This window comes from Canis aureus, chromosome X, assembly GCF_053574225.1.
Source record: "Canis aureus isolate CA01 chromosome X, VMU_Caureus_v.1.0, whole genome shotgun sequence".
NCBI classification, from domain to species: domain Eukaryota; kingdom Metazoa; phylum Chordata; class Mammalia; order Carnivora; family Canidae; genus Canis; species Canis aureus.
The window spans coordinates 109472918-109487228 of NC_135649.1; the positions used below are offsets into that span (position 1 = coordinate 109472918).

At 44.3% G+C, this 14311-nt stretch overlaps 1 protein-coding gene across 6 annotated transcripts in view; it reads left to right on the top strand.

Moving 5' to 3' along the window:
• The first annotated feature begins 3808 nt into the window (after positions 1-3808).
• Positions 3809-14311, top strand: part of PHKA2 (phosphorylase kinase regulatory subunit alpha 2) — an 86603-nt gene continuing 76100 nt past the window's right edge. Inside the window, exons 1-2 of one of the 6 annotated variants that reach the window (XM_077889567.1) lie at positions 3809-3943; positions 4475-4700. In XM_077889567.1, the coding sequence (XP_077745693.1) occupies positions 4623-4700 (78 nt within the window). In that variant the 5' untranslated portion in view covers positions 3809-3943; positions 4475-4622. Of the gene's footprint in view, positions 3944-4193; positions 4701-14311 lie in introns of those variants that run through there. The other 5 variants (XM_077889570.1, XM_077889571.1, XM_077889572.1 and 2 more) reach the window with 5 other exon arrangements.

Consider the following 14311-nt stretch of genomic DNA (forward strand, 5'->3'; position numbering starts at 1 on the left):
AGGTCACCTAGAAAGCAGATTAGTTTGAAGGCCATTTTGGCAAAGGGCTAATTTACTGAATGAACAATTTACTGAATGGACAAGTGTGTAATCATTTTTTTCTCCATTTCTCCATTTTAAGGACTATTCAGTTTGTCTCTGCCTCAGCTCCAACTGATGCTGTTAGAGTCTGAAGGACAGGAAGAAGGAAAGACCAGATGGACATAAAAACATAATCTTTAATGGGCAGAATTCTTGTCAGTAGATTCTTTTTCTTTTTTCTAGGTACAGCATCAAAATGTTGGGGCACACAAAATTGAATACATTCTTCCAGAACATGTTCTTTTAAATATATCTATAGATTCTTCACTGAGAAGAAATCTTACATTTCCTGGTATCTCCACTCTTTACCTCTTAGTCTCAAACCAGCTACAGGAATCTGGAACAGAGACAAATTGTACATTCTTTAAAATATTGCAATGAAAATTATCTCTGGTCCACAAAGATTTGTCATGGAAATAACAAAATTTGGCAAATTGGTTCTTTTCAGAAAATTCATTCAGAATGGACCATCTCCTTTGTATCAGAGATGGAATGCTTTTATTTAGAGTAAAAAAATTGAGCCTTCCAGAAGAAACACTGGATGGTTTCTACCTTGGACACAGACATGTGGCTCTCTGGGAAAACTTCATTGGCCTAAGCCCCTGTGGTAGGACAATGAGGCAGACCCTCTGGATGAGGTCAGAGGAGTCTTATGTGGGTGGTACTACCCTGGAGTCCAGTTTTGGGCTTTCATGTTTACAAAGATCATGAATTGGTTTCAGAAACAATAACATATCCCATCATGTTCCATATCTGAATCTTTTTTTTTAAGGTTTTATGTATTTATACAAGAGAGACAGAGAGGCAGAGGCAGAGGCAGAGGGAGGAGCAGGTTCCCTGCAGGGAGCCTGACGTGGGACTCTATCCCAGGACCCTGGGATCATGACCTAAGCCAAAGGCAGACACTCAACCACTGAGCCACCCAGGTGCCCCCCATATCTGATTCTTGACAAATATTTGAGAAATGACTTGGAGACAGGTTTCTATTGGATCACAGCCAGAGAAAGGCTTCATGGATATGGAAACCAAGATACGGAAGTTTTGTATCTTAGGGACATAGGCCACTAAGATAGGAGTCTGACTTTTATATAGCACAGCTTATGGACCAAAATTTGCATGGAAATTTAAAAGCTAAAAAGTAGTAGCTTTCATTCTTGGTTTTATCCTTGAATTTCAAGCTTATGGAAAAAAATATAGCTTATTTGATAATATTTATTAAAGCATAGACCAAAGCTTAAGAATGTGGGCTAGCTATACACCAACAGAGGTGTATGTTGGATAGAAGAATTCACTAAGAATGAGATAAACTGAAAATGTTTCTATACTGAATGGAAATGCCAGGTAATGAGCAAAGGTTATCAGTTATTTCCCACTCTGGTTGCAAAATACATTCTTGAAGAAGCATTCAGGGTGAACAAAAACAGTAATGAAGCAATGATCCCAGCTTTTTGATGCAGAGTATATGAGCTCTAATAAGAGTACATATTCTGATTCCAAAAGAGACTTAATGGTGATAACTTATTGTCTAATTTTATTTACCCCTAGACCATTGCAAATTCTGCATGCAGGCACATCACATGGATTGCTACATTATTTAGGAGCCAAGAGTAAGAAAAAAGTATGTGAGATGATAAAGGGTTTGGTGCTTTAGTTGAGTGACATAGATTTATGGTACGGAATTTATAAAGTGAATTCGGTTAAGGGGACCCAGTTAGCAAGACTGATTTTCTTTCATTCATTTGACACTGAGTTACAACTATATGTTCAACACTGTTCCAGACACAGCAGGAGGGTTGTGAGGTATGGCTGATTGTATACTTCCGGAGTTGGGGAAGGTAAGGAAAAGGGGAGGTTTTCAAAAGAACTTTCATATGCTAAAGAGGACAAGATATTGGAGGCCTTGCCATGGACAAGTGAAGGTTATTTTTCCCTGTAGCAAGGCATTAAGACAATTGGGAGCTTCCTGGAGGAAGCCAGGCGTATCCCACCTGGGAGGGGGTGGTGGTTTGCAGGGTGTCAGATTGTGGTTTGTCTTCAGCTAGCCTTTTGGTCCCTCATCACCACCCTGAGATCACCACTGGAGCAGAAACCTAGAGTCAATCTCAGCCCCTAACTGACTGAGGCACCCAGGCGCCCCTCAAAGACTGAATGAGTATACAATCCAGTTAGAAAAGCATGCTTCATCTGAAAACAAAAATAACAACACTGTCCGATGTTAAATGAAAACAGCTATGATTTATGATCTTTTTTTTTTTAAAGTGAGTAGAGACCATTGCTAGGATTTCACAGAAAGACTTTTTTTTTTAATTTTTTTTTATTTATTTATGATAGTCACAGAGAGAGAAAGAGAGAGAGGCAGAGACATAGGCAGAGGGAGAAGCAGGCTCCATGCACTGGGAGCCCGATGTGGGATTCGATCCCGGGTCTCCAGGATCGCGCCCTGGGCCAAAGGCAGGCGCCAAACCGCCGCGCCACCCAGGGATCCCTGATTTATGATCTTTTTTTATGAGCCAGGCATGATGCTAAGTGCTTTACATTCATCCCCTTGATGTTAGCCACCCTAGGAGGTAGGTGCTATTATCCCCATTTTACAGATGAGATTGAATTTCAAACAGCTGTGATGACATGCTAACGCTCACAACACTTGTCAGTGGCAGAACCCTGATTGGAATCCGAAACCTAAGTTCTTACAAACAAATTGTATGGAAATACAGAGAATGGGGAGGGCTTTTAGGAGTGAAGAACTGAGTTGGCCCTTAAAGTATAGGCTTCAGATAGGGCGAGGAGGAGTGGCCTACTAGGTAAGGCATATAGCAAATGCATGGAATCTAGCAGAATATTATATAAGCCGAGCCGCCCAGTGAAACATTTATTTTTTAAAATTTATTTGAGGGATCCCTGGGTGGCGCAGCGGTTTGGCGCCTGCCTTTGGCCCAGGGCGCGATCCTGGAGATCCGGGATCGAATCCCACATCAGGCTCCCAGTGCATGGAGCCTGCTTCTCTCTCTGCTTCTCTCTCTGCCTCCCTCTCTCTCTCTCTCTCTCTCTGTGACTATCATACATGAATAAAAAATTAAAAAAAAATTTATTTGAGAGAGCGAGAGAAAGCAGGAGCAAGGGGAGGAGGGACGGGGGGGGGGGCCAGAGGACAAGCAGACTCCCTGCTGAGCAGGGAGCAGGACAGGGGCTTGGTTCCAGGACCCTAGGACCCTGATCTGAGCTGAAGGCAGACGCTTCACCGACTGAACCACCCAGGCGCCCCAAGTGGAGCAGACCTTGTTGGAAAATGAACAGTGGGTCAAAGATTGAACTGTAGGCAATTAGCCGCTGCAAAAAACTGTAATGCCAATATCAAGTTGTAGGCCTGTAGGAGGTGAACTGCAGGCCTGACTTCCAATGCGCTGATCAGGGACAGGGGCTACAGGAGCCGGAGGGTGCAGCCGGGGGACCCTGCCCCGACCGCCCTTTTCCTTCCCTGAGGGGCCCCACAACTCGGCTTCTGCTCGGAGGCGGAGACGCTGCCAAATACAGAATTAAGATCGCGGCTGGCGGCCGCGGTGGGCGGGCCTACTTCTCCCGCCTCGGGTGACGTCGAGCGCCCATCCACGGGGCCTCCCGGCCGCTCGCGGAGGAGCCAGTGTTTTATCTCCGACTCGGCGGGTTCCGCTCCGCGGCGGGGGCGGGGCCGGGGGCGGGGCCACGGGCGCTGTGCTGAGCTCATCTCAGGGCCGGGCGGGGCCACAAGCGACAGTATTAGGGGCGTTCCGAGGCTCCGGAGGAGGGGTCCCCTTACCTCGCTCTTCGGGCCCGGCTCCGTGGGTTCCGCTCCGCGGCGGGGGCGGAGCTGGAGGCGGGATCAGAGGTGGGGCCTGGGGCGGACCCGGGGCGGGCCCAGGGCGTCCAGGTGGTCGCCGCGGAAGGACCTGTCCCCCCAGCCTCCTCTGCGGCCGGCGGTGGGGGGGAGGGGGTGGTAAGGGGCTCAGGGATGCAGTTTGCTTCCCGCCCGGAGCCAGGTTGTCCGCTACTCCCGTGGGCCACCCCCTTTTCTTTCCCCCTCAAGCCGCGACTCGGAGGGTTGCGTTCCGCGGCAGGGGCGGGGGCGGCGCCGGGGGCGGGGCGGCGCGGGGACTGCTGCAGGCGGCTAGGCTAGGGTTGGCGGCCCGCCCGGGGGCCTCCTCCACGCGGCTCGAAGCCGAGGAAGGCTCGACGGGGTCGTGGTTGCCTCCCGTCCCAAACCCGATTCCCCGCGTCTCCCGCGGGGCTGCCCGACATCCGCGGGCGTCGGGAGTGCGGCGGCCCTGGTCAAGGAGGGACCGCCCCCGCGCCGTGCAGAAGAGCGAAACTCTGGTTGGCTTGCTTTCCAGTCAGACTTTGGTTCTTTCATTTTAAAAAGTCTCGACCTCCCACCGGCGGGCTCCGTCCCAAGGACTAACCGAGGTTGCGAGTGTTTGGGAAGCAGGCCCGCTTGGCGGCCGCAGTTCGGACGTCCCACCCACCTCTGCACAGCGCGTCGGGCGCCGCGGCCCGGGCAGCGCGCGGGCATGAGGAGCAGGAGCAATTCCGGGGTCCGCTTGGATGGCTACGCGCGGCTGGTACAGCAGACCATCCTGTGCTACCAGGTAAGGAAGGCCCACCCGAGCTGCCTTCTCGCGGCACCCATTCTCCTACCCGGTCCTGAGGCTTTGCAGTTAGCAGGTTTTCTCTTTAAATCCAGGGCGTGATCCTGGGGTCCGGGGATCGAGTCCCGCATCGGGCTCCCTGCGAGGAACCTGCTTCTCCCTCTGCCTGTGGCTCTGCCTGTCTCTGTGCATCTCTCATGAATAAATACATAAAATCTTAAAAAAAATAATCCAGTGCTTGTTGGCCAGTAACGGCCCCCACCCGCATTCTACCCCGGCCTCTTTCGGGGGACCGAAGGGCTGTGCCGCTACTCTTCACAGAATTCTTAAACCTGTGTTTGGGATCGAAGACCGAGCTCCACTGGTGCCCTTGGTACAAAAATGCATCTTTTTGCATTGACTGTTTTTTGGGGGTGAGAGAGGACGTGTGTATAGGTTGGACAGAGCACGCTGAGGACGGTGAACTCGGGACTGCCAGGACAGTGGACAGGAGGGAAGAACTTCCAGAGGTTTGTCTCCTGCTCCTCTGGAATGTGGGGCAACTGCTGCTGTCCCTCCCATGAATTACCTTGTTAGAGACCCCCGTGCGAGGGCCTTAAAGGTTACTCTGGTTGATATTTTACAGATGAAAAAACTACAGGCCAAAAAGATTACCCATGTAGTAGGGTCAGAGCCAAATGCACGTCTTCTCCCAAGTTCTAGGGGGACCTGTGAGGCTGCCCATGTGGTCTGAGAGGTATGAATATGCCTGCTGTTCTATGTTACTGGGCTAAAGTTATATATGGGTCCATCATGTAAGACCACTGGACTATTTTTATTCCCAGTGAAGACAGCAGCTATGTCCCTTTCCGTCAATCAGCAGCAACTATTAATAGGACCTCCCGTCAAAGAAGAAAGTAGCATTCCATGGTTAGAGGCTCAGCCCCCAAGTCAGGAACCATAGTCCCAAGCCACTGACCATTTTCCCTTCATAGCCAATTTCTCAGTCTTATTTCTTCATTCAGGAAATATTTATCGTGTACCTATTACATGCAAGACACTTCATCGGGTGCTGGGCTTACAATGAAGAAGAAACGCCTGTAGTGCAATGAGAATTATGCATGGGGTAGAAGTCCAGAGTCCTTTGAGATCCTTGGGGCCAGATGTGGTTTGCAAGTCAGAACAGGATTTTAGCAAGGTAATATACATATGTATTCTGTAATAACTGCCATGGGCAGCATCCCTTCATCAGACACATTTTTCTCACATCCGAGTGTGAATATTCACGCTGAGTAGGAAAAGTAAACACGTAGTTTCCTGGCAGTTCAGGTCACCATGCTTGCTGCAAACCTATGAAAACACTTCAGATTTTTCAGAGCTTACTGGCTTTTCAAATTGCACTTGAAGGACTGTGGTCCTTATTGGGGGAGCTTAAGTCAGTTTGGAGAGCAGAGGTGGAGCCCTGGAAGAGATGACATTCAAGTTGAGAATTGAAGGAGTAGGGAGGCAAATGGTTACTTTTTGTCTGTTTGGAGTATATTGTAATTACTTCTACAAATTGTTTTACAATTCAAAGTGTTTCCCTTCATTACTGTGAGGGAAGGAACTGTAAGGAGAACTGATGAAGCTTCGGTCTTGTGTCACACACGTGCTTGTGTGCCCAGCTGTGCCTTGAATATCATGTCAGCCTTCACTCAACCTCAAGTCCTTGCCCTCATCTGTAAAATGGGGACAGGAACACCTGCCTCCATTGAGGTATTGGGAAGAAAAAATTAGTGCACAGTACATTGCCTGGCACCCAGCAGGCAATCAGTAAATAGTGCTGTTGGTGGTGTTAGGACTTTGACATAGGCCACACATACCTAGGCCACACGTCCTCACCTCATCACCCTGGGCCATGATATGCCCTTTCCTGAAGGCCTTGTTACAACTACTAATTGCTTTCTGGCCTGTAAACATAATTATGTCTGCCCATTGATGCAGTGAAATTCTTAAGCCCAGGCTCCTCATCAGTTTGTTCCTTTTGTGTTAAGCAGCGTTCCTGGCACATGAAAGGTACCATTAAGGGCTTGTTGATAAAATACTTCCCTCAGGCTCTGAGCCATTCTAAAGACCCAGCCATTGATCCAGGCTTGCTTTCTCTCAGGAGCAAAAGAACTGTCTTATTAAAGCAAATTTGCAGTGTTGGACTTTCCTCTCCAACATTTTAATGATTACAAAAAAGTTGTCTCAGCCTTTAGTTTGTATTTATTTTGGGGGTAGCTGGTGAGAAGCTCTCCTATTTGTCCTCTACTCGTGTGGCTGAGCAGGATCCTCCAAGTACAATTCTGCTGGGAAATCCCACACGTGTGCATTTGCAGACTCACACTCTGTACCCCCGCTCCCCCCGCCCATCCTGCCCCAACAGCTAATCTTCACAGTTGTAGATCCTTAACCCATTTAGAGTCTCATCATCTTTCTGTGTGATCTTAGATGACCCAACCACTCAAAAAATGGGCAGTTTTATGCGTGTTTAACCATAAAAAAAAAGTTTCTAGAATGTATGCTATATCTCCCTTTAGATATAGCATAGATCTGGATGTTTATGAGGTATTTTTCAGTGTCAGCTGGTACAAGCTCTGAATGGTTTGATTTGCTTTTAATTTTTTTACGGATTATTTATTTATTTGAGAGAGGAGGAGGGAGCATGAGCGGGGGCGGGGCGGCAGGGCGTGGCAGCAGTAGTGCAGAGGGAGAGGAAGAAGCAGACTCCCTGGCTAGCAGGGAGCCTGGGGCCTGGGATGGGTTCCATCCCAGGACCTGAGATCATGACCTGAGCCAAAGGCTTAACTGACGGAGCCACCTAGGCACCTCTGGTTTGCTTTTTTAAGTTGATTCACTTCTTAGGCATCATTCAGTGTTAAATATGTCAAACTCCTAATTATTCTTCAGTTAGAGGCAATAGCGTGTCAACTAATTCCTTTTCTGTATCTGTGAATGAAAACAACTTTTTCCACTAGTCATTTGCCAAATATATTTGCTACCAAATATTATTTAAATATTTTTAATAAAAGATTTTATTTATTCATGAGAGACACAGAGAGAGAGACAGGGGCAGAGGGAGAAACAGGCTCCCCACAAGGAGCCGGATGTGGGACTTGATCCCAGGACCCTGGGATCATGACCTGAGCTGAAGGCAAACGCTCAAGCACTGAGCGTTCCTCTATTTAAATCTTTATGGCAAAGAAGAGAAGAGCTATGTTTATAAAAGGGTCCTTTTGCAGTTATGATTTTGTGTATACAGAGAGTATAACCAAGAATCCGACACTTAACCAACTGAGTCACCCAGGTGCCCCCAGAGGTTGAAAGTTTAGTTAGACAAGATATAGGCAGATGCTAAATGAGAAGAAACTGGTGTGATCATACTAATGTCAGACATATTTTGAAAATTAAAAAAAAAACCTGTTATTAGGAATAAAAAATGTTATGACTAAATGATAAAAGGATAATTCACCAAGAAAATAAAGCAGTTTTAAATCAGCAGAGTACAACAGCAGCTTCAAAATGTATGAAGCAAAACTTGACCTAACTGTAGAAGTTAACAAATCCATAATCATACCGAGCTTTTATATTCCCTGAAGATACTAATAGATCAAGCAGAGAAATAATTAGGACATAGAAAATTTGAGCACTATAAGAAAGAAACTCAATCAAGTGTACATACATAGAACTCTGCACCCCACCGATAGAAAATACATATTGTTTGAACCTTGCAAAGTTTGTCAAAAACTGATGACAAATTAGGGTATAAAGACAGTCTCAAAAATACTGAAGTATCAACTTTATGAACACCAGAGTTTTTGCCAAAATGCTACAAAATTAGCAATAACAACTGCTAAATCTCCTCCAAATATATTTGGAATCTTACTAAGCCCACTTCTAAATATATCTAAATAGGGACGCCTGGGTGGCTCTGCAGTTGGGTGTCTGTCTTCCGCTCAGGGCGTGATCCCAGGATCGGGGATCAAGTCCCATATCTGAATCCTTGTGAGGAGTCTGCTTCTTCCTCTGCCTGTGTCTCTGCCTCTCTCTCTCTTTTTGTGTCTCTCATGAATAAATAAAAGCCTTAAAAATATATGTAAATAGATCCTGGAGATATATGTCATGGATGCGTGTATGCGTGTGCATCTGTAAGAAAAAATTATAATGGAAATTATGAAATATCTAGAACCAAATGACAACAGAGGCATTCTAAAAAGAAATGAGATATAGCTAAAGTGGGATTTGAAATTTACCTTCTGAAGTAACTATTAGAAAAGAAGAGGGGCACCTGGGTGGCTCAGTGGTTGAGCATCTGCCTTCAACTCAGGTCGTGACCCAGGGGGTCCAGGGATGAGTCCTGCATAAGGTTCCCCGCAGGGAGCCTGCTTCTCCCTCTGCCTAGTCTCTGCCTCTCTCTGTGTGTCTCTTGTGAATAAATAAATAAAATCTTTTTTAAAAAGGGGGGGCAGCCCGGTGGCTCAGTGGTTTAGTGCCGCCTTCAGCCCAGGGTGTGATCCTAGAGACCCAGGATCAAGTCCCACATCAGGCTTCCTGCATGGAGCCTGCTTCTCCCTCTGCCTGTGTCTCTGCCTCTCTCTGTCTCTCTGTTTGTCGAATAAATAAATAAAATATTTTAAAAAAAGATTTGAAAATTAACCCAAGATTGAGAAAAGGATAACAGTGCAGCCAAGAAAACAGAAGAAAGGAACTAATACAGGAGCAAAAATTAAAGTAACACAATAAAGATTGACAAAACCAAAAGCTGTTTTGTTTTTTGGTTTTGGGTTTTTTTTAGAAAGACTAACAAATAGGTAAACTCCTGGCAGGGTTGATAGGAGTTGGGGAGGAGGGATAAAAAACAATATTAGGAGAAAATGGAAAAATAACAATACTTTTTGGCAGTACATTTGGAAACGTTAAATGGACAGTTTTCTAGATCAGTGTTAGCAGTATTAAGAAAAAACTAAATCGTAATTAGACCTGTAACTATTAAAGAAATGGAATGAGTCACAAAAATTCCTAGTCCAAGATGGGTTTACAGACAAGAACGGAGGAACATTCAGAGGTTTACTTATTCATCTTCAGAGGTGAAGAAATTTGGCTTTTATTCTAAGGGGGAAGGGAAGCCACGAGAGTTTTGAGCAAACAAGTGACATCTGAATAATGTTTGAAAAGAATTATTCCACCAGCTGCATAGAATATTGTCTGTAAGGGGTCACGAAGCAAAAGCGGGATGACCAATGAAGAAGCTTCAGCAGCTGGAGCATGATGACTCAGACAAGGGTGGTTGCAGTGGAGACTACTGGGAGTGGTGGAATTCAGGGAAAATTTCGCAGACAACAGGATTTATTGGTGGATTGGTGGGTATAAGGTGTGTAGAAAAAAGAGAAGTCAAGAATGACTCCAGAGTTTTGGCTTGAGCAGCTGGTAGGATGGAATTGCTGTTTACTGAGATAGGGAAGACTGGAGGAGCAAATTTGAAGAGGAAGATAAGGAGTTTGTATTAAGTTTGAGGTGCTCATGAGGCATCCAAGTAGAAATGGGTAAGTAGGCAATTGAATATATCAGTCTCGAAGTAGGGGAGAGATCTGAGCTACAGATAAAAATCTGGGAGTTATATTGGTATGTGTTTATTTTTATTTTAAAGATTTTATTTATTCATGAGAGACACAGAGAGGCAGAGACATAGAGGGAGAAGCAGGCTCCCTACTGGGAGCTTGATGTGGGACTCGATCCCAGGACCCTGGGATCACAGCAGATACTCAACCACTGAGCCACCTGGGTGCCCTGTATATGGTGTTTAAAAGGTCATGACGCTGGATGAGATAATAGGAGTGAGTGTAGTCACAGAAAAGATGATGTTCAAAGAGGAGCTTTACAAAAATGGAGAGATCCAGAAGATGAGCAGCTGCCAAGGAAGACTGAGGAGAGGCAGAGTGAGAATGACTGAAGCACAGTCCTTGAGTGAGAGGGATGAAGTGTAGTATGCACGTGGTGGGTGACCTTAAAGAGAAGCACAGATAGTTTATCCATCAAAACAACAAGGAAGGCGGGGTACATGGGCACCATGTTCTCTTTTGATTGTTTTTACTTTCAGTGAAACATAAGGCACAGTCCTCAGCCAAGAGTGCAGATAGGGAGGAGTTATTGGAGGTTGGAAGGGAGAGGAGTGGATATAAAATAGTCCTTCCTTCTAAAGGAAACCAGGCTCTCTGTGTGTGTCAGATAAATAAATTAAAAATCTTAAAAAAAAACAAACAAGAACAGGAATTTCTAATACAATAGTTGGACAGCACTGGGGGCCATTAATTTCCAGTGAGTTCCATCAGCAGGGCTGTTTTTCTCCCACCCCATTTTGCTGCACAGGCACAACCCCAGAGTAGGCAAAGAGATTTAACCCGAGTTGGGGTTTTGCTCATTGAGTACAGTGGAGTGCGAGGGATGCAGAAGATAAACAGATAATCCCCATCTTAAACTATTTCAGATAAAAAATAAACAGGGCTAACTCTTAACTCCTTTTATAGGGCCAACATCCCAAGATACCATAGGCAAATAAGATATAGTGAGGAATAATATTTACGGAGGAAATTCACTTACGAGTATTGATGTGAAATACAAAGCAAAATACTAATAGAGTGAATCCAGCAATGTATAAAAAATGCATCACAATCAAGTGGAGGAATACGAGGAAATCTATAAGAAAATCTAATGTAACTTACCACATTAATAAAAGAGAAAAATAGTTTTATCATCTCAGTAGGTATAGAAAAGCATCTGATAAAACTCAGCATCTAGAATGATTTTTTTAAAAAACACTTCTTAGGAAAAAAAACACTTCTTAGCAAACTAGGCATTCTAGGGAGTTGTATTATCCTGATAAAGGATAATGTTTTTTTAAAAAAATCTACAAGCGGGTGCCTGGGTGGCACAGTTGGTTATCCGACTCAATTTCAACTCAGGTCATCATCTCAGGGTAGTGAGATTGAGCCCTTTGTCAGGTTCCATGCTCAGCACAGGGTCTGCTTGGGACTCTCTCTCTTCTCCCTCTCTCCCTCCCTGCCCCCCCAAATCTTTTTTCTTTTAATCTGCAAACATAACTAATATATTGGCCAAAGGTTAGAAAAATATCTTTAAAGTCAGAGACATCAAGGATCACCACTATCACTTCTATTCTGCATTGTAATTTTGACCCACTTAATAGACCTGGAAAAAAATGAGCAGGATAGAGATATTTGCAGATATAAATACCATAGAAAGCCCAAAACTACTGAACTAGGTTCTCAATTTTTGGAGTAAGTTTGGGGTGAATAATAAATGACAAATACAGAAGCTTAATCCTAAAAGTCTTTGGGGAACCAGCCACTTAAAGTTGATGGGATTTAAATATTAATCTTGAGAGTGTGTTTCTATTTGATTAGGTAGCAGGTGATGTCATTGTTTAGCTTCTTGGTTTGTAAATATTCTCTTTTCATTACTTCTCTTAATAGCAAAGAGAAGTACCAGAACAACCAAAAAAATATTTTCAGTCCAAATGTCCTGCTTCATTGTTTCCCTTTAATTAAGTTGACCCCCTTTCTCATTTATAGTGATTTTATATATTTCTATGATCATATTCTGTAATATAAACAAGAATTCCACAGAAGAGGAAACTAATAAACATGTGAAATGATGGCTCAATCTCATTAGTAACCCGAAAAAGTAAAGTAGCTCAAAACAATAAATTCAGACTGACAGTTGGGCAGCAGTTTCAAAGCATAATTCTAAGTGTTGACAAGGTTGTAGAGAAGGGGCAATTCTCATAAACTATTCATGGGAAGAGGTATTAGTTAAGGTAGGCCAACTGCTATAACCAAGTCCAAAATTTCATTGAATAAACATGGAAGTTTATTTCTCATACAACAGCCCAGTGTAGGTTTGGGTCAGTAAGGGTGTCATCTAGAGATCTGGGTACCAGTGGCTCTGCCATCTTCAATGTGCAGGCTCCTGAGGTCACCCTGGATGTCAACATCCATCTAGTGGATCAGAAAAGAGTACAGAAGATTGTTCAAGGGAGAGTTTTATGGCCAAGGCATGGAAATTCCCTTCACTTTCACTCACATTCTTTTGGCTAGAACTCAAACTCAAACTCAAACTCACATTCTTTTGGCTCAAACTCAAACCTCCCTACATCTAACTATAAGGGAGGATGGGAAATGTAGTATACCTGAAGGCCTAAGAAAGAGGAAATTCAATTAGTGATTAGCTAGTAGTCTATGCCATAGAATGTGAGTTACAGATGGTTAATTGGTATAGTCATCTTGGAAAACATTTGGGAGATACTGGTGAAATTGAAGCTATGCATATGTATAACCTAGGAGGTCCGTATGTAGCTGTATATGCTAATGATGTGCTTTTACCCAAGGAGACATGTACAAGGACATTTGTTGAAGCATGTTTGTAAAAGCAAAAAATTAGACACAACCTAAATGTTCATCATTATGGGACTAGACAAATAAAGATCTAGCCACATAATAGAATACTATATAGCAGTAAAAATGAGTGACCTAGACTTACATGTATCAAGTTGGATAGCACTCAGAAATTTAAAGTTGAGTGAAATAAGCAAGTTCTAGAAGGATAAGCAGAGTATGCTACAATGTGTGTAGAACTTTAAGAATGCTGCACATAATATTCTTTCTTGCTTAGGGACACATACTTGTAAGAATTTCTAACACACAGACAGGAAAAGTACACTCCAACTTTGAAGTAGTATAGCAGTTCTCAGGAGTGTGGTCCCCAGATCCCTTAGGATCCCTGAGCCTTTTTAGTGCTGAGAGATGGTTGTCTGCTCCATGTGTTGATTGGAGAAAGCAAGCACCAAATGGATAATATTTTTTCCTTCCTGATACAATTCAGAGCCCTGCTTTTTTTCTTCTTTAAGGTTTTATTTATTTATTCATGAGAGACAGAGAAAGAGAGGCATAGACACAGGCAGAGGGAGAAGCAGGCTCCATGCAGGGAGCCTGATGCGGGACTTGATCCTGGGACTCCAGGATTACGCCCTGGACTGAAGGCAGGCGCTAAACCGCTGAGCCACCCAGGGATCCCCCAGAGCCCTGCTTTTTTACCTTCTACTTCCAACTCTTTTTTGGGTGCCAAGAGCAGGGCTTTTGCTGCACCCTTTTTAGGACAGCTTTTAAATATTTTAGTGCCAGACAGAAACATTTGAGTAGGGTGCCTGAGTGACTCAGTTGGTTAAGTGTCTGCCTTAGGCTCAGGTCATGATCCCAGGGTCCTGGGATTGAGTCCCGCATCAGGACTGCTTCTCCCTTCCTCTCTGCCCCTCCCCCTGCTCATCCTCTCTCTCTCTCTCTCTCAAATAAATAAAATCTTTTTTAAAAATTTGAGTAATTGAAAAAAATCCTTAAATGTTCTATTTATAGGGCCCTGTATAACCCGTATGGGGAGAGATTTAGAATTGTTTCATGTTTTGCAGGGATCCAAAAGATCATCTACTTAGATCACCTAGATCCCTTTTGCAGGTAAAGAATTCAGCCAAGAGTTGAGGGGACCTTTTTCAAGGTCATTCTTCTGGTAAGATGACAGCCCTGTGATAAACACTGTGTCTTGTT